The sequence below is a fragment of the Triturus cristatus genome, chromosome 3_1, assembly GCF_964204655.1.
Source record: "Triturus cristatus chromosome 3_1, aTriCri1.1, whole genome shotgun sequence".
NCBI lineage: Eukaryota > Metazoa > Chordata > Amphibia > Caudata > Salamandridae > Triturus > Triturus cristatus.
In genome coordinates this window covers 851,526,236-851,554,063 of record NC_140583.1, presented here as the reverse complement: position 1 = coordinate 851,554,063, position 27,828 = coordinate 851,526,236, and the positions used below count along the sequence as shown (strand labels likewise).

General features: G+C 43.3%; 1 protein-coding gene across 4 annotated transcripts in view; it reads right to left on the bottom strand.

Moving 5' to 3' along the window:
• SP3 (Sp3 transcription factor) overlaps nucleotides 1-27,828 on the bottom strand; it is a 177,312-nt gene that overhangs the window by 78,290 nt on the left and 71,194 nt on the right. For all 4 annotated transcript variants that reach the window (XM_085645274.1, XM_085645272.1, XM_085645271.1 and 1 more), the window contains one exon: nucleotides 8,739-8,934. In XM_085645274.1, the coding sequence (XP_085501400.1) occupies nucleotides 8,739-8,934 (196 nt within the window). The remainder of the gene's footprint in view (nucleotides 1-8,738; nucleotides 8,935-27,828) is intronic.

Sequence of the window (27,828 nt, the reverse complement as noted above, 5' to 3'; positions counted from 1 at the left end):
CCCCTCGACGGTGACCTTCTCCTCTTTGCCGACGGCGAGCGCCTACGCCGGGCCTGTTCTCGACGCCGATGACTCGACGGAGAAGTCGGCGGCGTCGACGAAGATGCTGATGTCGACGGTGGACTGCTCAGCTCCCTCGATGTCGAGCGTCGATTCTCCCCAGAGCCCTGGGGAGACGTGAACAGACTGCAGCCATCCCCCTCGATGCCGTAGTCGACGCAATCGACGGAGAATGGGGACGGTTGCTGGGCTTCGTGCCCCTGGGGAGCCACCCAGGGGCCGCAGCATGGGCAGAATCAGCCCGTCCTGACCCACCTTGTGCCCTCAGCCTTCTGTCCTCCAGGCCTTGGAGCCTGATCTTCATCCTTTCTCTCAGGGTCCTGGCTGAGAAAGATTGGCAAATGTCACACTCCTCTGGAACATGGGACTGGGGAAGGCAGACGATGCACACCCTGTGTGGGTCTGACTTTGCCTTCTTTCTCTCGCACTCTGGGCACTTGTCAAACAAGCCAGGCATGTTGACAACGCAGAGCCCACACAAGCAGGAAGGCAACAAGGTACTTAATAAGCACTTGAAAAGTGTACAAATCCAAATAAACCCTTGAAAAGGGAGAGCTCAATGCTCCAGGGTCCTGCTAGCAGGAGCCGGAAAAAAGAACTGAAAGTAAAAGGGACCTGCTGTGCATTCTGGGATACTGGAAAAGTTCTGGAAAGTTTTCTTAAAGGCACAGTATCCTGTTCTGAGCCACATAATGGCAGCATATGGGGCTTGTCTGTCCATTCCTCCCTCTCTATCATTCCAGTGGCTTTTGCTGGTAGAGGCAGATTTTTCTCCGTGGAAAAAGCTGGGCAGGCAGTGCTGTTTGTGGATGTTGGTGGAATTTTCTAGTTGAAGTACTGGACAGAGTAGCCTGTGGATATAGGCTGCATTATCTGTCTTTGAATTCTCTCTTAAGTGTAGATGCAGGTCTGCATGGCTTGACAACTTAAGAGATTATTTTTATTGCTCCGGGGTCCACGCACATGGGCGGGACTATTCACTAGATTATGACTATACACAGAGATCCCCTACTACAGAAGTAGAACTTAACTCAAGGAAGTGGTTTTGCTTGGTTTGGTGTTAATCAGTTCAGTAGTTTGATAAACTAACATTTAAAAAGTGTTCCAGTCTAGGCCTAAAGAGGTTACATTTCAGAAAACGGAGTACTGGTAAAAATATAAACAAAAAGGAAATCCTGAAGAAAAAAAAATGTGGTGTACTCGAGCTGTGTCTGGCCAACACCCATTGTGCAAGGCCATCAAGCGTGTGGCCAACTCTCACTGCATGGTCATCAATCATGTACAGTAGGAGTTGGCAGCCCACGGCCAACCTTGCAGGGTTTAGTTTACCTACCTGTAACTGGTGAATTTATGTGATTTTTAGATTTTGTCCTGTAACCTGGTTGAACGGTAAAAAATTTGTTCTGTTGAGTTAACCTCTACATCTTTCATTTTGTCTACCAGCCCCCATTTTTGTGTTCATGCAGGGACTTTCATAAAGTCAGAAGTTACACGTTCACTGGAAAGCTGGTTGTACTGATAATACTTGTGTGCCACAGTAAGGAGTCCTGCCCTGCTGAAGGGCCAAAGTGTACAGATGTCTAATCTGTTAGCCCACCAACACCAGTAACCTCCCTTGACTATCAATGAAAGTGACGTGGGTAAGGGGTTATCAGGATTCAACAGTTCAGCATGTACGCATTATGTAAAAATGCAAAAAGGGGTTGTGTAAGCATTATGTAACAATGACGAAGTGGTTTCAATGTGTTTCACGAGGCACCGAAAAGTATAAATGCCATGTTTGAACTTGTACTTCTTAGTTCCCTCCCTCTGGCACTTGCTGTGTCTAAGTGACGGGACTCCTCTCAGGAGTGAAATAAACTTGTATTTTGTTTCCACTCCAGTGTTGATCCTCATTTTGTGAGCCCGTAGACTAAGGGTGTCCCTGCACCAGTGAGACTGATAGGAATCTCACTTCTACAACCTAAATACACTAACTAATTTTTCAGTGAATTTAAGGGTTTTTAAATAGATGTGTGAACGCAGATTCTGATTTCATAAAAAAAGTAAGCTCAGCATTATGAAAATGTTTACACAAAAGAAAAACGCTGCACTCGACAGAATATATTTTCATGTGTTTGGCTACACTAAGCTTAAAATAGAATTAACTTCCATCTTAGATTTAAAGCACTGATGATGTGCGTTTTCTTTCTTTAATTCGGAAACCTGACGTAATGTGCCCTGATGTTTTGTAATGACATGCTGTTCTTTAAGAATCACAGAGAAAGCCTTTTGTTACTTCCTGGATGTATCAGGATTTAAAAAACTTCCTTTGTTTGTGTAACCAGATTTGTTAAGACACCTTTTAAAGCATCAGGTTATAACAGGGCACATTAATATGCAGTAAGGAGCTAGAATTGTGGCATTAGATGATGTGTGCAATTTCCATTGATGTTGAAAATTTCTTTATAAACTAGAACTTTGGAGGCGAGTCAGTCTAGTCCTCGGACTCCCTGACTTTGGGGACTGAACCCTCCTTGGTGGTTCGCCACGCACTTTGGATTTAGAAGACTATTTGTCCTTGACTTCATAACATTCAATTGCTGCATTTGATTGAGCCTTTTGCTAATTCTGATTGACTAATGTCTATTATTTATTTCTAATAAGCGTACATGGTTGAAATGTTTTTCTTGACTCAGAGTATATTTAATGAAATACTACTTCATTTATTTGAGGCGGGATGCCATTTACGGACACATTGCCTCCTCATCTTTAGGTTCAACACCATCCCCAATCCCGAGCACAAACTTAATCTCTATTTTATCGGATTATCTGAGATAGAGTCAACAGTGGTGGTGGAGAATGTGCACATCCTACAAATAAAGGATGCCACACAATTTTGACACCTCAAAAATAGAGTACCCCCAACATTTTATCTTACATCCGGAGTGATCGCTAAACTGGATTATTGGCAGAGTTCCAGAGCTGCTTTCGACCAAAGGAGTTTGAATAATAGTGACTCATTGTGGCACTAGCAGAGCAGTGCATAGCGACATATTTCATTTGAGAGGACGGAATTTTGTGAGGACATGAATTATACAGTGTTTGAGCTTTTTGGTTATGCACTTTTGATTTGCGGTTAATTAGGGGGTTTCGTCGCTGATTTTGTTATATTTGTGAGCCAATTTTGCTGCTAGTTATGTCAAATGTTTGTAGTTATTGATGGAGTTTTGGTAAACTGATTCATTGAAAATCAAAGATCATGATATCTATATTCATTCAACTTGTCTGTGGAAGTAGTAGTGTGTGCTGTGTGGCACCACAGTCACACTGATTTTTCTTAAATTACTAAAGGTTTAGCTCAATGTCCTTCAATTTAGATTGGGGTTTTATTTCGTTGAGCACAGAAGCAGACACTGATCAAGGGTGAACCGCGGCAGGTCGGAAACTTGCCTGTGTGCGACTGATAGTGCCGCAAGATATTATTCCATCTCCTATTGAAATGGATTTAATTTCCTTTCCTTATTTAGGTAAAGCAGACAAGTAATTGTGTCGTCTGTTTATGTATTTTTCTTAGAAGTCTGTAAAGTATTGTGCTGTGGTGAATCACGCTGTTATTGGACTTGTTCGAGCAATGGAAAGCTGTGCTGCAATTGGTTGACTGTCACAGAGAAGCTGCACTAATATGGGAGAAAACTCAGAGCGAGTTGTGCCGTCACTGGCTGATTACTGTAGCAGTGTTGTGATTGGTTTAACTTTACCGCGAGCAGCCCTGTGATTGGTGGATTGTATTTGTGTACATTTCTATGATTTGATTCTGTTTGACTGAAAAGGAGTTCTACACTGAACAAAACAGTCAGTTCCTCTAATTGAGATCAAATTACTCGAGAAGATTCACCAACCTATGAAATGGTGTTGTGGTTAAGAGAAGATTACTTCAGATGACAAAAATATGCAATTACTTCTAGAGGGTACTTTTAATGTGAGAACCTTGAATATGTGAAATAGATGATGCTTGAGAGAAAACCACAGTCTAGACCTTTACAGTTTGAGGCACTGAATGAATGGGATCATGATACATGATGAGAAGGAGCAAAAAAGAATGAAAAGTCAGGTTAAAAATATAGTCTAAACTGACAGGCCAGTTCTTTACTGAACCGGAACACAAGCAACCCAGGACCACTTTCTCCCTAGTTAGGGCACATAAGCCAGGTATAGCTTTGTTCCAGTGACACTGTGTGGTACTGTTCCCACTAGAGCAGGTTCAAGACTTATCTGCCTTTGGCTGGGTCCAAACTGTGGTGACATGGAGTGCAAAATAACAGTGGACTGGGACACGGACCAGAGTAATTACCAGTAGCTGAGAGAAATAGCATTCCATCACTTTTTGGTATACTTTAGAATCAAAGTCAGAAAATGGTATGGTGAAAATACCATGCTGAGTGTTTCCTGCAATAGTGAGCGATACTAACAAAAAGAAACATAACGGGACCAGAGAAATAAAAGAGCAGAATATTAGGAACAATTCAGTTGAGGAATATACATTTTTTGATGAGTTATTTGACATAAAACCTCATCCATATAATGATCAAAATCAGAAATTCTGACTTGTAGAGCAGGGAGGAGGAGATCCTGGTACATGTGTACGTTGCCAGTAACCCCAACAGCATCAATTAAGTAGTAGGGCTAAGTGAGGTTGATGTTGCAAGTGTTGCCACAGTGCCTTTTGCCGACACGTGTAAAACAAGTGTTACTATTCCTGCTGCTACTGCAGAGCAAGAAGAGAGAGATTAAGATTTACAAACTGAATATGGGAAAATTTTGCAGGGTATAATTACCGTAGAGAGATAAGTTGTCTAAAATGTGGATTTATTAAAATACCTGAGTAAAGAAGCAGCTAAGAGTGTGAGTGAGTGTAAGAGTGATAGATAGAGCTAGACAGAGAGCTAGACAGAGAGCCAGATACAGACAGACAGATATGTATATGGGAAATCTGAAGAGATGGCAGAAGAATGTGGTGTTGATTAGACCAAGAAAAAGGGTTTCCCTAAAACCTTTGGAAAGTACGGGATAGAAATTGAGATTAACAAAATGAGTTAATTGCCCCTACGGACTTATATGAAAGAACTAGCAAACTATACTATGGAATGGATTAATCTAAAGAAATATAAAGACAAATGGGGACTGAAACTTAAGGTAAGTGGTAAAGCACCAAAGAAAGAAACGGCAAAAGAAGTACATAGATGTGACTATATGCCTGTTTCTCTGTAGATGTCTGATCTCTTTGCATTTACGACAAACTTTCCAACGTTTAGGGAAGAAACAGAAACCTGGTATAAGGAAGTGGGCAGATCAGTGACAATCAGACTTCTTATGAATGGAGGAAGGGCTGCGGTGATCTTTTTGGATCTATCCGCAGCCTTTGGCACAGTACGCCACACGGTCTTTCTGGGGCGTTTGACAGAAACTGGGATCGCCCGCCCAGGCGTCTTGGTCATTGGAAACTGGAATGAAAAGCAAATCCAGATTAGAATTATTGTGATCCTTAAATGCAGCAGAGCCCAAATCAGTTAGCACAGAGTGCACCGTAACTTCTTCGGTCAATGGTCCCAGCACAACTGGCTCCTGTGCAAAATCTACAGAATCAAGGGTGAATCAATATATAGCTGCCTGATCCTCAGTTATGCAAAGTGCCAGAAACAAAATGCATGCTATACAGCAAAACCCTCTGTTGATTGAGATATTTACTTTTAGCAATTCTCACTGAATGGGAGTAATTCACAAGGACAGCGGCTGAGGTGGGGCGAGGGAGGGGGGACGACTGCATGCATAGAGCATTCAGAGAGGTAGCCCTTAGTGGCGCATATCTAGATGGAGAGGTAAATGGCCACCCAGTATCATATCCGATTGATACAAATACTACCCCATCCACAGTGCGTCCGATGGAAGTTTTAAAACTACCCCTCTGGGAAAAACAAACCCAAGTTGTTGGTATTAGTAATAGACAAATTACAAATCCTGTCTCTGCTAATGTCCCTGTAAAAAGTGGCCCACTCGAGAACGACCAGGATTCATATTGCGATAGTCCCGTAAAGTTACTGGACAGGAACCTCCTTTGCTAAATGAATTGCATGATTTATTATATGCCAGATGGTATCGGAATTGAAACCCAAAATGAAGACTTACCCTTAAAAATTAAATCAGAAGAGTATAAAGTACATTTATTCCCAGTTCTTACAAAAGAGGATTTGCCACCTAAATAAAGACCAAGTAAAAGAGGAGGTATGGGAAAGTTACAAGTCAAGAGATACGACTAATAAAGTTCAGAGCCAGATAAAATGACAGTGAACCCAAATGCAATTTATCCCCAAACTCAATACAAGCTTAACTGTGTACCAGAGAAGGGGGATGAAGCCATATCAAAAAGATGAAAATATAAAAACGGGAATTTTATAAGAAGTGTTAGTCCGTCAATGTAACTTGCCTGTGATGGGCGTTTTTAAAATACAAATAAAAGTGGCAAATAGAGGGTAGTCCAAGATCTTAAACAAAAAAAGTAATTATAACAAAATTGGAGTTGCATGTTATCCGGTGGTACCGAATACTTCTGTGATTTGGTTTCAGATTACAGCAGATGCAGACTGGTACACAGTCATTGACATGTGCCAAGCGTTCTTCATTCCTCCTCGTGAAGATAGCCAGTACCATTTCACATTAACACTCCTCAATGAAATCCTGGTTTGGTGTTCTATTCTACAAGGGTAAACAGAAAGACCTCAATCTTTAGCCAGATACTAAGGAATGATTTGTAAAGTCTACAATTGCCCAGTATTCATTGCTGGTGCAATACATAGATAATCCGATAGCTTCAACCCAAACAAAAGGAGGTTGGAAGTTGGATACAATTGTGCTTTGGAACCATCTTGCTGACAATGGTCAAAGTGTCTCCCACAAAAATGAAGTCATCAAACTCAAAAAGGGACAAGAAAAATGTCAAAAGAAGGTGTTTCTGAAATGCTAAATATGAATACTCTGAGTACCCAAAAAGTAGTGAGGATGTTCCTGGGAACGGCTAGATACTCTAGACAGTGAATTTAAAATGTTTCCATCATTGCAAAACATTTACTGAAGCTTATCCACAGCGATGTTTCTGATCTGGTGCCATCTGATGAGGAATGCTTGAGTGCCGTCCTTGAGCTCCCAGATAAACTATGCAATGAATCCACTCCGCCCTAGAAATGTCAATTTACAAAAGGGATTTTCACCTATTTTGTCACAAGAGAGAATAGTGTGCTTTGTCAGTTCTTATTTAAGAGCATGGTGAAGTCAAGAGACCTATGGCTTATTTCTCTGCCAAATTAGAACAAATTGCTTCTGCACTTCCGGAATGTTTAAAATTGGTTGCGGCTGTTTGCCTTGCAACTGAACTGAGTGAGGGAATTGTAATGATTTATTCATGTATTGTGTTAGACCCTTATTCAGTTGAGATTTTGCTGACTATTATACAAACTCAACAGCCGACTTACATTATCTTACTAAATAAAAGCAAATAATTTTTACTGGCTTACAAAGTATCCAACAGACGATGCACTACCTTGAAACCTGCAACCCTTTTGCCAATCGTGGATTGTAAAGAGGAAAATGACAGTGATTGTGACCACAACTGTACTGAGGTAACAGAACTGTGCATCAGGTTAAAAACTGACATACTTGATATTCCACTTGAACAGGCTGATCAGACTATTTGTAGATGGTTCTTGTATTTAAAGTCCCTGTGGTGCATTAAGAGCAGCATACGCAGCTTGCACCATATTGAATAACATGGAAGCATAATACTTGATGTAAATCCAGAACAAGTAGCAGAATGTTTTGCACTCACAAGAACATGTTGCTTATCCGAAGGACTGAGTGTTACAATTTACAATAACAGCCAGTATGGTTTTGGCATGGTACATGATTTTCAACAGTTGTGGTCTTATGGGGGTATTGTGACTTCTGGTAGTCCAATTCAAAATGAATCACTGCAACTGACTAATTCTATGGTGAAACGGTCCGCTTGTAAAACACGATCTGGTATGATTACACTTGCTAATAGATATGCTGATGAGGTGGCAAAATACTGTGCCCTCGAATCAACTAAACTCAATTCAAATGACCAAGAATAATGTGAAACTGAAAATGAAAGTGTGAACTGTTTTCTATTGACGCCAATTTAGACGTTAAATAAGCTAAAACAGCTCTAAGATGAAGCACCAGGTAATGAGAGTTGGGAAATGGCAGGTTGTACAAAAGACCATAATGATATTTGGGCGATAGATCAGAAACAGTACCTTCTTCCTGATTCCATGATGTTTGAGTAGGTAGATTTATCGACAGTACCCACTAGGTTTTGAACAGAGACTTTTGTAAAAGGTTTGTATGAAAGCCATTTCTGAATACTCCTGATGCTGACAATGTAAACTGGCAATACAAAACACTCCACAAAAAACATGCAAAACAATTAGCATAGACAAGTGCCCTTCCTAACTAGTATGATGCAGCCAAGGAGTGAAAATATGCAAAATAATATTTCAAAAGAGATACTGCTAACTGGACCTATAACTGGTTGTTGGAACTCTTAAAAGTTTTTCTTTCAAATCAACTTCAAATTGCACTGAAAATTACAAGAACATTTCATGCTTGAAAAGCTTATTTCTTACCTTCCACCACCATCTTTGCAGTTAGGACAGGTGCACGCTACTCGTCGCAACCTTTTCCCTTCTAGATGCGATTGGTCCCCTTCTTCTTCTACTACCTGCACCCTTAAATGTGTCAGATCATTGGTATTTAGAGTGGAGTCTCCACTAAGCTGCTGCCATTCCTCAGGATCAGGCTGTTCCTCTTTAATTCTTATACCTAAAGACAATACAAAAATAATGGTATCTGGCATCTACCAGGCAAAGAAACTCACTCTTAAAACAGAGGTGAGAGAAATAAAAATAAAAAAGCACTTAGAGGGAAAGTAAAAGAAAGATAAGAAATAAGGCACTTGACTAGGATCTGTAAACTGTTGATGTAACCTGCAAGTGTAAAAGGGTGGAGATGACTCAGTTCTTGGGCATCTAGTTTGTCAATGTAATGATGGAAATAATATAGCAGTAAAACCTGTCGCACGATGTACTTTTTTAAATAAAGGAATTCTATATTCCAAAACACGAAAATAGTAGTGTGGGAAGATACATTTGTTTATTTTAACCCAACTTTATCATGCAGCCAATGTACATTACCAGCCAAAACAATGCACTTCTATAATACATGCATTAGTATTCCACACAATAGTTCAGATACAAAGCAAAGAAACAAAGTACATTATTCTCATGGTTACGCACATCCACGGGCAAAGTTTGTCTTGGTATGCTGCGTGGAACTTGGTACCTAACATTTACTGCTATTGTGGTGGCGTTTGGGCCATAGGCCTTTCACGGAAGATCATATTCTCTGCGTGTGCCGTTGCGCTGGACAGATATGCCCTTAGGGGCTCCCATATGTCTATAGGTCGGACGTCCACATTTGTAGGTCGCAGGGGTAGTAGGTAGAGTATTTTTCAGCATGCATGTGGCAAAGCCCGTGATCTACTCTGCTGCTGTTGAAATTTTGCCTCTGCCCCAGTGTATGACTACTCTGTGTTTGCCCATCAACAGTGCCAGTCCTACAAATTTCCACTCGCTCCTTGGGACTTTTTTCTTTTTACATATTGTAGTAGTGCTGTCAGTGGGTCTGCCACCTGTGTCAGGGCTGTAATGGTGTTAAGAATCTGCAATAGCCTCCTCCAGTAGTCACTAACCGGTGTGCAGTCTCAGGCTAGATGTTGAAATTCTGCTTGGAGGACAAGGCATCATAGGCATTGTGCATCGTCGTGAATACTAAATTTCTCCTGCGAGACAGGTGAGTAGTACATTCGGTATAGTAATTAATAGTCAGTCACTCTGTGCCTCCCATTCATGGAGATTTTAGTACGTTCCAACCAATAAATCCAGTGTTCGGCCTATATTTCAGTGCCCAGCTAACGTGCCCACTGTTCTCTAGTCCGATTGGACGTGAGTGATAGATCTGCCATAGCTGCATTATACATTGGGGTGATCAAATTCCTGGTCCTGCAGAAGCTAGTGTTAGACCCCATGTTTTTGTCTCTGTAGGGTACCTAGGGAATACCACCGGTCTCTCTTAGTCTTGGTAGATTAATTCATCTAAGGGGGATCTCTTGCCCATATTTAAGTAGTCTGCCAGTGTGATAAAATTGTTTTTGATCTATAAATCCACCAGAACTTGAATGCCTTGATCCGCTAGCCGTTTGACAGAGTGGTTCAAACGCAATCTTGAATTTGGGATTTCTAGCTAAAGGTATGTGTGGAAAGTATATAGCGTCAATTTTGCATATCTTGGCTAGTCTATGCCAAGCTCATACTGTGCAGTTTACAGTGTGAATTTCATTTTTAGGTCGTACTGGGTCTCTCAGTGACACCGTGCTGAGGTCACTGGGGCTCGAGAGTGCTTTTTACAGTCCTCTATGCGGAACTGGACAGAAATGAAGTAACCAGTGTGAGGCAAAATATGCTTGAGATATCAAGCAATAAACTTCGAAATTTGAATCCACAAACCTCGCCCGTCCCCCACTCCCCACCTGTACGGTCTCTGTACCATATGCCATGTCAAACGAGGTTGTTCACCAGCCAAGCTTTATCATCAGTGATTTAAGATGATTAAAAAAAAAAAAGAGAACAAAACCTGTTGACGGGTATGGGGATGTATATATATTAGACGTAGGATAACCATTTTCATTATATCAATTCTGCCTGCCATGTGGAGAGATCATTTCATCAAATATCATCCATTTTGTCCTCCGTTCTGCCAAACCTCTCTTTTACTAGAACCAAGTACAAATGGAATTGCACACCAGGGTATTGAATTGGGGTAGCTGTGTCAATATCTGTTTGTTAGTGTTATCCGTCAATAGCATCATGTTGGCTATAGAACAGTTAATGGTCAAACCTGATCACATGCCACGATTTCATATGGGTTGCAAGTTTACCTCTGGTTTTTTTTTTACTATTAAAAGACTATTATCAGTGTATAAGGATATCAGTAGCCGTCATGTGCCAAACTGCATGCCCTGGTGTCCATGGGATTGTTGTAGTTTGCACACTAGGGGATTTGTTACCAATGCAAAAAATAGCGATGATGGGCATCCCGGCTGCGTACCACGCTATTTTTCTATAGGGTATGAGGTTAGCCGAATAACACATTCACGTTGTAGGATGTGTGTATAGGAGACACATCCATCACATCATCGCCCTTCCCAGGTCCATTCTATTGAGTGTCGTCATTATGAATGGCCACTAAACTGAGTCAAATGCCTTGGTTGTGTCTAAGAAGACCACCACTATGTTGCTTTCAGGTTCCAGCTGATGGGCAGCAACGAAGAGGGTTCTCAGACTGTCTCTTGTTGAGTGACCGGCTATAAACCCAAACTGTTCTGGTAGGATAAAATCATGCAGTAATTGTAATAATCTGGCAACTAGTATTTTGGGCAATATTTTATTGTCTATATTTATAAGTGATAGTGGTCTGTATGACCTCACACTCAGCTCAGGTTTGCCCAGTTTCAGTAGTGTAATCACTATTGCCTCTTATACTGTAAGTGGGATCTCACCTTTCATGATAGCCTCGCCAGACACTTCTAGCAAATGTGGAGCTAGGAGGTCGGAGTATTCTTAATAAAAACTCATTGGTCAGTCTGCAAATACTGGCCGCCTTGCCAGACCTCAAGTCGGCAATGGCTTTTTAGATTTTGTGCTCAGTGATTGGGGAGCATATCATCTCACTTTTGGTCGACTGAACCCAGGACAATGTGACTGCGTCCAGATGCAGATTGGTATCATCTTGCTTCTTCCTATAGTGTAGTGGACGTCCCTTTCAGCTTTCATAAGTATGCGCTGTATGTTTGTCATAGTGTGTGTGGAGGGCAGAGAGGGTCTAGGTCTGTGTTATATCCCCTTTCTAGTTCTTGGAGCTTGCGTTCCAATGTAGCCAATCTACCCCAGATAGACTTCAGAATGCCATGGCCTTTAGCAATACATTCTCTTCTAATTACCGCTTTGAATGCCCCAGGCAATAAGGATCCTGCCCAGTCCTTATTAAACTGAAAGTAGTGTGCTCCTCTCTAAAAGCGTTGGCAAGTAGTACGGATGAAAATAAGTTAGTTACCTCTAACTGTAGTTCACCAGTATTGGAATCTTTCATACATTCACATTCTTGAATCAACCCTGTCGTCGAGATGGAAGTCCTACAGTACACTAAAATAGCTATGCAATGTTAAAAGTAGACCAGAAAGGCCACAGGCCCTTTCATTTTTAGAACATAGCATAGTCTTTTTTTAAAGAGACCGAAGTTAGGTTTCAACTAATCAGGTTGGCCAGTTCTCTAGAACACCCCTGTAACCTTGTAAATTGTACCCTTACAACATATGCTAATTTGAATCACAACTGAAAGTTGATAGGACAACAAACCTTGAACTTCCAGGGTCACAGCCAGGTTAATGATTGCTGATAAGATAAATCCTATAAATACAACAGAACTGGGAGAGCAAGAAAAGTTTGTTATGTTTTGCTCTTTCACATTCACAATCAATGGGGGGAAAATACCATGCTGGAGAAAATAGGCTGTCAGTGTACAGTCCAAGGATTTACCTTTGGAAGCAACATCCGAATAGTGATATTGAATTTCCCAAGCAGATGTCAGACAAATGCAGCCTTCATCCTTGTCAAGGATTTTCTGCAGCAGGAAAGAATTGTGGGAGCAATAAGATATGAACCAAAAGGAATTTAAGTGACTATACCTTTAGACCTTGAAGTAAATCTGATCTTACTAGTGCCATCTTCATTAAATAAGACTACTGCTCATATCTACAAAAGGTCTTCCCAATATTAGTGCCTCAATTAACTGGTCACATACGAATTTGCAATGCAGACACTTGCAAAGGGGAGCAAAAAATACCAAGGTGATGGCACAATATTAGGTAATTCTTTACTATCAATAAACCAGTTACCTTTAGTAACGAGCTTTCTGGTGGATACTCCAACTGCGGATTCCTCACCTTTGGAATACCTGAAGGGACATACTGGATCCATAAAGCTTTTCCGTTTAGTCTCTGCGAGCCAGTAGGTGGAGTCGTGTAGCTCCACATCGACTCCATTCCGCCCTACACGACATAGCTGGAGTCGCAACCAAGCAGCTCCTAGGCATTCTTGACGTCAGTTTCTTTTCGCGATAGTGTCCACTCACTGGGACGCGGAGCCTAATAATCAGAGTGCAAATCTAATTTGGGGTATTTTTATATGGAAAATAGGCAATTCCACAGAACTAGGAGGTGGGAGGGCAGTGAGGAACCTGCAGTCCGATAGATTATCCATCGGAAAGAGTGTTACAGATGGTAAGTAACTTGTTCTTCTGAGGGTTAGATACCTGTAGATTCCTCACCTTTAAAACGGATAACAAAACAGTACCTGCCCAAGCAAAGGTCTGCGGAATGACTCAGACCAAAAAGTCCTGTAGGATCGAACAGCCAAAATGTTTAAGTGAGCCTGGCCGTCATGGCAGTACCAACGTGTGAACAGATGCCCATGTGGTGGCATGACATATTCAGGGCAGGGGTTCTGGTTATCAGCACACTGGTAGCAGCCTTGGCACTGGTAGAATTGGCCCTCAGTTTACCTTGAGGCTGCTTCTTGGCCAGATGTAGCAGATCTCGATGCACAGGACAATCTATCAGGACAAAGCCCTTTCCTGCAATGCCTTTATTTACCCCAAGGAGACCCACTAACAGCTGATCATCCACCCAGTAATCTTGATAAAAAAATCAACGTAAAAGCTTAGTGCCCCACTGGGGTCCAAACAATGGAGTCAGTTACTTCTTGGAGGGGTGAGGTGGAGCATAGAACACTTGAAGTAGGAAGAATTGCTCAAAATCAAAGGGCGCTTTACTCCTCAACACTAGTTTGTCCTGAAAGAAGGTAGTGTAGGGTGGCTTGACTGAAATATCCTGAAGCTCATTCACAAGAAGAGCTGAAGTTATTGTGACGAGAAAGACTGCCTTCAGAGTCAGGAGGCGTAGAGGGCAGCTGTGCATCAGCTCAAAAAAGGTACACATAGGAAAAGTAAGGACCAAATTAAGATCCCAATCATATATCAAGAAGGGTTTAAGAGAAATAACAACCAGTGATTCAAACCAGGACGATTGATCCGGTAAATGCAAAGAGACCGAAAAGGCAGACAAATAACCTTTAACAGTGTCCACTGCAAGACCCTGCTGAGCCAAAGACAAAGCAAACAGAAATACATACAACAATCTGCCCTCCACTGGGATCAAGCGATAGGTACCATACCAAGTCACAAACTTGGTCCCAGCTTCAAGAGTAAATAGACTTTGTGGAAGGACGACTGGACACAAGAATGACATCCACTACTTCAGGAGGAAGAACAATTGTGGTTAACTGCCAACTTTGAAATTCCACGTATAGAGGTGTAGGCTACGCAGGCCCGGTTTCAGGACTCTGCCCTACTGACAGAAGATCCTCTCAAAGCATCAGACTTAATAGGATGACAGAGGCTCAAACCCAGAAGTTCCAGGTACCACATTCTCCTGGTCCACTTCAAAGCAACTATGATAGTTTGGCCCCGGTAATTCCTAATGGCCTTCAGGCAGTAGAAGTAGAGGCGGGAGGGTGTATATAGTAGCCCCGAACCCCAGTCTAGGTGGAAAGCATTTGAGGGAGAGTTCTCTTCGGAACACCAATATACAAAAGCTTGGACACTGCACGTTCTTGGTGGTGGTGATAAGATTGAGCAAAGGTTCGCTTTTGTTGCTTGCCTGCACTACCTCGGAGTGCAACTGCCATTCATGATCCGCTAGGCAACACTGAATGAGGTAATTTGCCCTTGAATTTAAAGATCCTGCCAGGTGGCGTACAGCTAGGGAAACGCATTAATGACTCATCCAGTATCAGAGATGTAAAGGCTCCAGGCACAGGATCCATGACATCAATTAGCCCTGCTTGTTGCAGTGCCACAAGGAGATAGTGTTGTCCTTGAGTGCCTGCAACTCTTCGCCCTTGGATGGGAAGAAGGCTTTTAGTGCCTAGCGAATCACCCACAACTCCAGCAAACTGATGTGGAGACAGTTCTACAGGAGACCAGAATCCTTTGATCTCCACCTCCCCCAGATGACCTGCCCAATTCAGCAAAGACGCGTCAGTCACGATCATCTGCTTTGGGAAGGATAGGGAGATGGGACTGTCACTGGTCCAACTATAGTCTAAACACCACTACAGTGCCTTTGCAGTCTTCTCCGACACCTGGATGGAATTTAGAGAGGATTCCTTGGTGCTGAGCCCACAAAGACCATCTGGCATGGCCCACTAGCAGGACGGAGGAGACCAAGAAGTCTCAGCCACTGAGACCCAGGTCAAGGGTTGGAACAGCTGGATCATTGCCCAGGTATTCTGGACTCATTGAGGCAGAGGGAAGGCTCGAAACTGCACCATATCCAGAATGTATTCGATAAACGGGAGCCTCTGTGAAAGAGTCAGAAGTGACTGGCATGTTGATTAAGAACTTCAAAGAGGTCAGGAGGTTTGCCGCCAACTGGAGATGGTAACGACTGACTGAAGCAGTCATTTGATTAGGTATGTCAATGCGGTCTGATCATCTCAAGGTGTGTGTGTGTGTGTACACCCACACACACCCACCCACCCACCCACCCACCCACACACACACCCACCTTACATTTGGGTGCGTGAGCGAGTGATCTGGACCCTTCCTGTGGTGTAACCTGCATATCTGATGCAAGCATGGAAAATGGGTGCTTTCATTATCGGTGGATACAACAGTGGGGGAGCTTCTTCGGGCACCCTTCCCACGCAGGAGACGGGTGACCTTTCCCCACTTTGCAACGCAACAGGACCACCAAGGAGACCCTGGTGACTTCCTTTTGGGGCAAAGCTTAGTCTTCAGAGGAGCACGGTAATCAGTTATTCCAAGACCTCTAACTTACGACATGGCAACTCAGACGGGATTTCAAATTGATCACAGACAAACTGCATGTCATGGACATTAGATATCACTGGGGCCATCCCTTCATTCTGCTCTTTGCCTTGTAAGGCAAACGGCGAGCTCTACGCTCACTGGAAGAGGCGAAGCAACTGCTGGAGATGTCATCCCTGGATTGGAATGGACCCTACAACACAGCGCTGTACACACTCAGGGATACTTTGAAACCTGTCAGTACCACCGTCGGCCTCCGCCGCCTGCACAAATAACCAGCGGAATTGATTGCCCTGGGGCAAAGCAGGATATTACCCAACACCCCTGAAACATGAACAAGGATACATCGCTGGTGCCCTCCACTATGGAAGCGGCCTAGTGGGTGCGTACTGCAGTGGCTGGGCTTAGCGCATGCACAAGAAGCAGACAGGCAACTGGCCGATACCTAAATACAAGGATGGGAAGATTCCTACCTCCGACATGTCATAGGGGAACAACTGCAGGGTACGGAGGGGACACTATTCTAGTGGGGCCCTCAATCTGGTCTGAGACCCCGCATTAATAGAAACTCCACCTACTACCAAGGTACAGGGACTATGTCTGTGAAACTGAAAAGAGACATAAAAGACCTGGGTCTCAGACAGTTGGTGGTACAAACATCCAGATGCTAGGGATAACTCCTTTTATTCTCATGTACATGCCTCTTATGCTCGGATTGATTACTACTCACTCCCTACTGCACAATCTAGACACCGCTGAAATATCTGATATCTACATATCCAGCCATGCACGAATCGGACTAATATGGGCATCCACTCTGTTACATACAAGGGCTACCCTATGATGACACCTACCCCACAGCTGCTCCGTGACCCAGTGAACTTGGAAGAGATATGCAAAGGCACTGTAGAATACATGAAACACAATACTGTGTGATATGTCTAGCTATCGACACTACAGGATGGATTTAAGGCCACCATTCGTGGGCGGGGGGGGGGGGGTAATATCAATAACTATTGCCCGGAACTGGGAGAGAGGTCTCAGAGATAAAGGCATTAGAGGATCGAGATAAGAGGAGAAACTGAGCGCACCGAACAAACAGCGCAGAATGCTCCCTCCTGGAGCTTAAACAAGGATACTATAAGGGGGCCAAAAAGTTGTGCACACCCCTGGCACGCCAGCTACAAGCAAAAACACATATTGCTAAACTTAACGCGATGGAGGGGAGATGGGCAATCTCAGAGTGCGACAAGAAGAGAGATTTTTATAACTATTATCAAACCCTGTATATTAGCGATGAGGCATCGCTCGCTCTGATAGAGGATTTCCTAGCGTAGTGTTATTGGGAGCCCATACATTCCCACCATGCAGTGCTTTTGGATGCACCTATCTCGGGGGAGGATCTTTGCCTAGTACTTCAAGTGTTGCCACTTGGCAAGACCTTCAGGCCAGGTGGCCTACTGGTCAGCTTCTATAGGCAGCTCTACCAGAGATGGGCGACCAATTTATCAATCTGTTTAACTCCTTCAAGCATGAAAGCAGCCTCACCCCCTCCATGGCCTCCGCAGAGATATTGCTCCTCCCTAAACCAGGCAAAGACCTGTTTTGCTCCTCATGCCGGTTAAATACTAATGCAAAGATCTTCACTAAGATTTTAGCCACCAGGCTCAAGCACTATCGTCCCTATCCAATAAATCCATTCGCAATAGGCAAGGGGGGGGGGAGAAGGGGGAGATAATGTTTCCATCTCTACCACATACCGTCATGCCTTCTCACGCTTAACGTGGAGAAGGCCATTGATCAGGTAAACTGGGCTTTCCTGTGTGCAGTATTGATTAAAACAGTGATGGGCCCAGAGATTATCTCCAGCATTATGGCCTCCTGTGTAGCCCAGGGAGCAACCATTAGGGTCAATGGACAGTTCACAGACCCCATCATGATTCGCAGATGTAAAAGGCAGGGATGGCCATGGTCACCCCCTTTATTTGCTTTAGCAGAACCCCTGGCGATTACCATTTGGGGCACCAAAGAAAAAGAGGGCATACCTTTTGGGAGTACACAAGACTAACCTGTTAGCTATCACGCTCCAATCTGGTTAATATTTACCTGGGTGACTTGAAAGAGAGAGTTTCATTGGTTCCATATGGACAGGGCTGTCGCCTGTAAGCAGCTATAGTACCTAGCGTGGATATCCGAACATGCCCGCTCTGGCAGTGCGTATATTGCCACCGTGACTAATACTGTCCTCCACATCAGGGACAAACTGACACTTGCAAAGGGCTTGACCACTTTCCCCTCACCTAACACCCCTATTGTGCGCAACCCTTAATTTCCACCTGCATTAGCCTCTAGCGCTTTTAGGGAGTGGAGAGATCGGGACTGTCGAACGCATTGCAACCTGTTCGTGGCAACAGATATGAAAATGTTTGACCAGTGCAAAATGGAATACAACCTACTTGATACAGCCAGGATGCAATATTTACACATGAGAGATTAGGCCCTCCAACCCACTATGTACCCAGACGTTATCAGCCTGTACACCCTTTTTGAACAACTAGTACGAACCTACAATGGGTCCCGTCGGCTCATTTCCAACACTCACAACACCGTCCAACACTCCACACCATCTCACACTTACCCATACGAATCGCGGTGGGCATCAGTTAACTATGAGATAATGCCCAAACAATAGGACATCCTGTGGCGAGATATACCCAAAACATAGCGCAGCATTTCCCTAAGGAAAACCGCATATAAAAACATGTTTCAATGGTATTATACGACGTCTCGCCTGTCCACCATCTACACTGGCTCCTCTGATCTTTGCTGGGGATGCCGAAAGGCACGAGGAGACTTGAATCACACTTGGTGGTCATATGCCTTCATCAACACTTTCTGGAAGGTAGTTCTCAGCCACATTAAAGACAGTAGGATATCCCCTCCCTGCCTCGCATCACACGGTAATATTTGGGGTCCCCCAACTCAAGTGATGACCCAGACCAAATGGACACTTAATAGTTATATGTTACATGCGGCTCGACAACTGACTGCGCTGTCTTGGACATATCCAGCCCCGCCCACTATAGCACTATGAGTTTAATCGAATATGGCATGTTCTAGCCATGGAACAACTCTCGCATAAGTTAACCAGAACTGACACTAAGTTCCAAACTGCATGACGACCCCTCTTGCACTGCCTCATGCACAGCTAATTCACATGCTTTAATCCTCCACGCCTCAGGGCACTGCAGTTATTCACTCGATACATACAAAGAGTGTGGACTTCAATAGCAACGCTGGCCTCCTGCCTGAGGCAGGGGACCAATCCATCCCACATTACACCACAATACCAGACTCACCGCCTTCCTGGGGGGATAACAACCGGTTGGATCCAAACCAGGTGGGATTTAGAGCTAAAAACAGCGCAGAGTCTACTCGCCTCACTGTTCTGGACAACACTGGACTAGAAGTAGATCAGGGCAAGGCCGTGCCCCGATTCTACTGGCATTCAATACTATCTTACATAGTCTAAGGATTACTAAACTGCATGAGACTAGGTTACACTCAAAAGCCCTATGAGGTTTGGGTTCCCTTTTTTAACTAACAGAACACAGTCCGTCCAGCTGAACACCTTTAGATAATCCCCTCAGGGATCAAATGCGGGGTCCCCAAGGCTCTTCCGAGATTACTTGCTTAGTAATTTTGATGAAGATAGCTATAATGTCGCCTAAATGATTCTTTGTCTGAAAATACTGAATGACTGTATTATTTGTTAATATGTGGAGAATAAATAAAATTTGTTTAAAAAAATAAAAAAAAAAAGGCTCTTCCCCGAGCCCGACGCTTTTGAATGTGTATGTCTCTTCCCTCGCTAAACTGGTCAGAAACTGGGGATTTGAGATTTGCTCATTTGCCTATGTCACCAAACTGGCCATTTCTATCGGGGAGAAATTTAAAGAAGACAGGAAAAACCTCACCACCTGCCTCTCTGAGGTAGCCAACAGTATGACTACACACAGTTTAGATCTGGCTCTTCGGTGGGGCTCATCAGATCTTTTATTCATCCTGGTGGCCGGACTCTCTGAGCTCTGTACCGGAGCCTAAAAAGTGGCTAAAAACCTAGGTGTACTGATTGACGCCTCACTATCCTTGCAGGATCAAGGCACTGCCACATGTGGCAATTGCAGTACAAAAGGGGGTGGTGATGGACGGAGCATCAGAACCAATCAAACACTCACACCCAGTCAACAGATCTGGGTTTGATCCATCACCATTCTTTAGACCACTCTGCCACCCCAGTTCAGACATGGCCATATGCAAATCAGTCTGACCCTGTGCCTCATGGGAACAGTTTAGCCCGAACTGCCAAGCCATGCCTTCCCTGGACCAGAATCAAGCTTCCTAGGACCGGTTTCTGGCATTTCAGCCGTCTTCAGCCAGGCTTGCTTGAATCCAGTGGCAAAGTGAGCAAGGGACTCACGTCTGAGCATACCCTGCCAACTTATGGCGAACAAAGCAGTACAAAAGGGGGTGGTGATGGACGGAGCATCAGAACCAATCAAACAATCACACCCAGTCAACAGATCTGGGTTTGATCTATCACCATTCTTCGGCCCACTCTGCCACCCCAGTTCAGACATGGCCATATGCAAATCAGTCTGACCCTGTGCCTCATGGGAACAGTTTAGCTCGAACTGCCAAGCCATGCCTTCCCTGGATCATGTGGCAATTGCTTCAGCCTGTTCAAGTTTCCAAGGAGACGTTTTTGCTGGATTACAGTTGACTGGTGGAAAAAAATCACTAGTAGACTGGACTACGGAAATGCCCTATATGTAGGAATGGATTATTCTCTTTATTCAACTGCAGGTAATACAGAATGCTGCCACCAAATAAATCTGCGACAAAGACAGATACAGTCCTGCATCTGCATGCTTAAAAACTCTCCACTGGCTGCAAATTCGCACAAGAGCTAAACTGAAGCGCCTCTGCCAAACCCACAAGGCACTCTACAATTCTGGACCATTGCTCCTATAAACCAACACAAAACCAGAGATCTAGCAGAGGCCCACTGGAACAGTCTACCTTTGAAGATCCACCCCACCGTCAAACATGTCAGGTTCATTAAAAACCTAAAAACATGGATTTTTCCAAAGTAACTCTGCCTACTTTTAGGACCCTTCTCTGACTATCCCCAGTGTATTAGATGACAGGACACGTAGAAAATCAGCACAGTGAAATCCCTCTGGGGAGGAGTGTTCACGCTCTACAAATACTATAAATAAATAAAATAAATAAAGGCCTAGGCCCTGATGTGCTATTCTCCTTATAAAGGGGGATGAGAAATTAACGTTTGAGAATGGAAATGCAATTTGTATTGTGGCCTATGTACTAATAGGTCGCTTCGCAAATTGTACATTCACAAGGGGCCACAAAATTACCCGTCTAAAGAATATTTATGAAGCAGGTCACCGTTTGCGACCACCTCTCACTGGCTATAAATTCAGAAATGGAGCCTGCAAGAGACAGCACACCTAAGTTCTTTTATTTTCTTTCCGAAATAAGAAATTGTAAAAAAAAAAATTTAATAAAAAAACCTGTGTCCATTAAAGGCACAGGTGCAAGTTAAAAAAATTAAATAAAATTTGAAAAATTTGACTATTCGGCAAGACACTGGGGCAGCAGGCATCAGTCCTCTGGACGACGGCCTTCCACCCTCGTCATGATTCCTGAAGGGGGAGATGTCTCATGGTGTTAGCTTCCCATTTAGGAATCAGATACACCTCCTTGAGTGGTCTGTATCTGTTAAAGCGGATACATTCCTCTCCGAATCGCAAATAGTAGGGACATACATTTAACAGCCCTCCTATTTGTGATTCACACCGGATCGCAAGAGCCTTTTATGAGTTGGAAAGACATTTCTAGCTTGCAAAAGGGCTTCGGATAATGGGAAGAATTGTGGTCGCAAACTCTGTTTTGGCAACTACAAAATATATTTGAACAGGTAGCATAAGGGTAAAGGTTTTACTAGCTGGGTTCATTTGTTTTAGTACACATCCCAATAGGTTTGTGATGTGATCCAGACCTTAACATTTCACTTAAAACCCAATAGGCTAATCAGAAAGAGCAAAACGTGATGCAATTATGCTAAAAAAAAATCAAGATCAGAAGGACTAAAGTTGAAGTTACATTTACAGTATAAAACTCAGCTGGCTTGATCAACAAATAAAATACAAGAGCCAAAAGGTACCATCAGTCAGGATTTGTAGATTTATTTTTAGTTCTGGCTATACCTGGGACTGTACTAAGTTACAAAGTGCTCAAATGGTAAAACAACAGCATTATTAGCTGTTCAATTTTCTAGCGTCACTCACTATATTGTTCACTGCGATTTTAAAATACGTAATTTCACATTGTTCAAGTTTCTACATACATTGGAAACTCCTTTGGCAGCAGGTAATTTATTATCTTCTACTTGCAGGATGACGTTCTAATTCCAGGAAACAAACATTTAGCTTGGCAAGTTTCTAAAAAATCTATTCTCAGAACTGGTCTAACGGCACTCGTCTGCATGTACTCAACTCACAAGCACAAACCTCTTCATATTCCTACCCCCAGCATACGAAAGATGTCTGCGTTCAAATTCAATATTAAATCATAATAACAAAATCTATCTAAGAAATGCCCATTGTTCTAAAAGGATGACCAAACGCCTCAGCTTACACAAATTTGGTAAGAAATGTAAAAATTCTATTTTGAGCGGTCTGTAGAAAAAAAAATGAAATCAATTCATTTGAACTGGGCCTCCCCAACATTCTATTTATATAGGTTAGGACGAAGGCTTAAAAAAGTACTATCAATAATGAGATATGTTCTAATCCTTATAAAGCCGGAAACTACTTTTTGGTATTAGCAAAGTGTTCCATCAGCGCCACTACAAGGAAACAATTTCATTGGTATTTTAGGAGTGGAACATAAAGAAAAACAGTATGCTTTCCATTTAACCACTACTTTCAAAGTGTGCTTTGAAATGCAACCTTTGAGAAATACGTTACAAAGTAATCTAGCCTATCTCGCAAAATTCTGCAGTAAGGAAAGGTCACTTTTCTGCATATTCACCTATCAATTTTTGGACTGATGCGGCTGGTGTATGGACTTTTTAAAAAACTGGGGCGCTGCTATATGGCGCCCAGTTTTGTGCTCTGACCTGTAAACACATGAAAAATTGGCAAATCCAATTGGTATATTTAAATTATCTACAAGTCCCAAGTATAAGGTGCTCGGTGTACCCGGGACCTGTAAATGGTAAATGTAACTAGTGGATGGCAGCACATATTGTGCCAACACTAAAGTGACAGAGCAAAACAGGTCTTCAACTGCAAATTCGACCCAGCCAAATACACCTTTTGGCAGGAGAAACCTTTCTTTTTAATACTTATAAGTCACCCCTAAAGTAGGCCCTAAATGCCCATAGGGCCGGGTGCGCTCTCACAGAAAAGCACAAGGTTACATTAGAACACCTTATAATGTATAACTTTGGTTTGGGACTAGTTAGAAGCATGATTCAAGGACTCCAATTAGTAGGAATTTAAAATCCAATCTGATGTTAAAATAGATTTTCTGAGGTTGCCACTTTTATAAAGTTGGCATTTTCCTGCCTAAAGTCTCAAGTACTCCTTACTGGGATACTCTGAAACGGTCACTTTGCCTTGGCTGGAAGAAGGTGTTGATCTCCTCCTGACTGGATGGCGGGCATGACTGGATGGCGGGCATGTACAGTTGGTGGCCACCTCTTCCTGCCGGCCCCTTCCTCACTCCCTCACCATGCCCGCCATCCAGTCAGGAGGAGATCAACACCTTCTTCCAGCCAAGGCAAAGTGACCGTTTCAGATTATCCCAGTAAGGAGTACTTGAGACTTTAGGCAGGAAAATGTACATGCTTCAAAGAGGTAGCCCCTGCCACTGTCAGAGTACCACTAATCCCAGTGGGGGACCAGCCATAGAACTAGTTTGTTTTTCATGGGGGAGTTGCTTATTTCCCTAAACACATCTCACGAGCGTGCCAAGAGCTCTGACCAAGGGAAGAAATATTCTGCCATGTTGGATTTTGGCAGAGTAAGGCACTGTGAGAATGTTTAGGGCCAGACCTCCAGGAAGTTATATCCAAATGGGCAGGGTAGCCCATGCGACATTTTCCCTATTGGTCATAGAGTCTCCCGCCACCCACAGGCTATTGCCAGGCATAAATAGTGGCACTCTGGTCACCCTCTTCAGAAAACCTCTGGACTCGTGGAAGACAGAAGGACTGCACCTGCAGAACTCAGATTTAAAAAAAGCATTGCAGCTACTGTAGCCTGTGGAGAGACTTCAAGGACTGGACCTGCTCCCACTTGTACCCAGTACTGAAGAGCGATCTCGAAGGGCTAGTTGACCAGCCTTCTGTTAAGCCCCAGGTACACAAAAGCTACAAAAAGTCCAAGATTTTGCTGAGCCCAGCTGACCAGTTACAACTGCGTTTATCTTGACTCTGCTGGTGGCTTCTGGGAGACTGAGTTCCAATCTGGGAGTGGCACCCACAAAGTCTGGACCTATGCCTGGTATCAGAGTGCACTCTTCTCCCCCAAGGACTGCAGACCAGGACACTTCAAAACGTGTCCCAAACTTTCTCTATAACGAACCAGAGGCTCAAACTGGGACAGCACTGAAGCCACAGTTATCACATCGCTACTCGGATTCACCTGGCCAGGAGCCCCGTGCAGAGTTCCTCACATTAACAACAGTCTTCAGTCTCCCTACAGACTTCACAGAGGACAATGGAGTACCCGCATCAGACTGCGTTTGAGAATCTTCCGGATACAGACTTTCATACATAACCACCACAGAGCTCTTTGAATCAACAACAGTCCGCGTTTCCCACCAACATATAGTTCCAACCGGCAACTGCGACTCAATTAGGCTGCCATCAACTAGCTGTTCTTCGGATCTAACCTGCAGCCCAAACCACCAGCGACTGAGTAAACAAATTCTCCCGAAGACGAAGGGCTTAATTTGGAGATTGGTGAACAGGTTACAAGGAAAAACATTACAGAATACTATATGCAGGTGTAAATGTACTGTTCTGTACAATGCTGTACATTCAGCGTTGTGGCTTCTAAGTAATACTCCTCAACCAGTTACTAATGTGTGTCACCTTTTAAGGGGGCAGAAGCCATCCACTAACAATTGGCCCAGGATGGAGGTCTGGGTGAGCGAAACAGGATCTAATGCATAACACCGATGTCATGGTCAGGAAAAACAAAGCAGAAGTCCAAGATAATTAGAAGCTGTTTTTCAGGTCTCGCCTGGGCAGCACTTGTGTTGTCAGAGATATGCTGTATTCAGGATATGGGCTTCAAAAGCTCCACCCATTTTCAAGGATTGCCCCGGTTACATGTGTTTTTATTCAGAGCTTGTGAGCACTATTTCTTACTTCAAGCTGGAGCACTGGAGACCAGTGCTTGTGGTTTACAGAGCTCTGCTGTAATCAGGGCTGTAAATCCCGCTCTTATCTTGCCACATTGCTGTGCATTCAAAGACAGAGGTCTGTTTTGGCTGCACATGCCTCCTCCTCCCTCCTGCTTTTGAAATGGAGGTCCTGGCGTCACAGTCCTTGCCTCCCTATGGCTGCTGCTGCCTCAGTCTCAGAGCTCAACAAGCATTTGCAATGCAATAGGACTCGCATTTGCAAGAGTTTGAGCTAATGACATTGTAAATAATGCCTTTTATTTATATGTTTTGATAACATGCAAGTGGTGCCTAAACACGCACTTGTACTTTTAGTCCTTGCTTACGAGAAGCAAGGCTGGCCGTACGCCAGGACTAAAAATAAAGTTAGTGTTTACGCACCACTTACACGTTTTCAAAACACATAAATAAAAGCCATTGTCAATTCCAATGCCAATGGCTCAAACTCTTGCAAATGCAAGACTAATTGTATTGCAAATGCTCGTTGATACAGGAACGAGTATACGTGTACCTACCTTTAAAGTACGAGATGCTCTATGTATTATAATACCTGTTCACTTCAAGGGTAAAAGGGAAGATTGGTGAAACTACTGGGATTGATAAAGTATGTGGCAACGCAATTACAGTCAATGGGCATAATTGGTGGAATGTTAAGAGTGGTAAGATATAGAATAGGGAAACTCCATGCCAGATTTGTCACTATAGCAAAGGGTAAAATAAACCAGGGGTGAAATGATGGACGGGGTGAAATGATGGACAGGAGAAAAATTATGGTGATATGCAGTCTCTCTGCAGATGTTCTCTTATCAGAAAACTTTCTATTGGAGGCAACAAACTATATCAAGAGGTTTCTGGGGATTCAAACCCAACATACTTTGGAGGTAGGGAATACTCGGCATATGAAACACCAAATCAGCGTAATTAAAAAGAATACAGAACAAAAAGACAAAGATGTCATGCTTCCACAGGAAAAAGCAAAAGCTCAATAGGAGAGTCCCAAGGTTTTTCGATGACAACATACCTGTAATTATAGGCACCAAACTAGTAATTGCCTCAAATGACAGCAAACAATCAGGCTCAAAGGGGCCAATAAGAGTAAAGTCAGGCAAAGAAAGCAGCGTGGGAAGAGTAAAGTTTTAAATCTGGTCTTTAGTTTTGGTTTTGCTCTGTCCAGAGTGCAAAAACAGAGTACATGCTCACCATGCAAGCGGCACCCATCATGGGGCACACCTGGATCTCGGAGTGGTAGAAGGAGACCTCAGCACTCTGGATTACCAACGATGCATAACAGAACAGGGGAGATGGAGAAAGAAATTAGAGAAGAACATTGGCTGCAGTCTTGTGTGCATTCTGATTGTCCTACTGCCCCTGTCGCCATTTTGGAACAGAAACAGACCAGTCTTCACTACAAACAAAGCCTACAATTTAATTCTCTCTCCTATAATACTAATTATCGAAATCTAATTTAATGTTAGCGTTTCCATTCCAACTGACAAAATGCATTTTAAAACTAAAACTATAACATTTTGAAAAATCTATCACCCGATCTGAAACTATAAAATGTTCAGATGGAAGGTTTAGGTATTAAATGTCAAATGGAAACTTTCAGCCATTCCTTTCTGCCTCTGATGGGATCCTTGTATGATTAAGTTACTTCTGTAATATTCCCTAGCCATAGTGAGAATAGCAATGGGCTGGGTTGCGTAGATTGTTTCAATGGTCATTTGTGCATGCTGGATTAATCCTCCCAAAACAGAGCCATAGAATGTTTAACAGTACTGCTTCATGCTGGGCTTTGAGAATGGAGTATCATGATTTAGGTGACGACAGGCTGAGGGTTGGGGTGCATGAATTATTTGTGTGGTAGCCAACACCAGTCTCATGGAGAGGGCTGAGCAGCAGTGCACCATGATAACTTTTGTTGGGAGCAAGGACTGGCAATGCATGGCCAGGGGCATTGACACTTCTCCATACTTTGCAATAAATAAATTTCTTAGGTGGACTAACATACCACCAAGGATATACTGCTCTGGGCTGACACATTAATGGGCATCTGAAGTCGACACAGTCCACTGTATTATTCACATAACGTCTAGCAGACAGCTGAAACTGTACAGCAAAAAAACAGCATTGGCAAAGCTAACAGGTCTCACCTCTGGGACCTCTTGGCTTTGCCAAAGGTCCTAGCCATGCTGTACAGAATTCCCATTG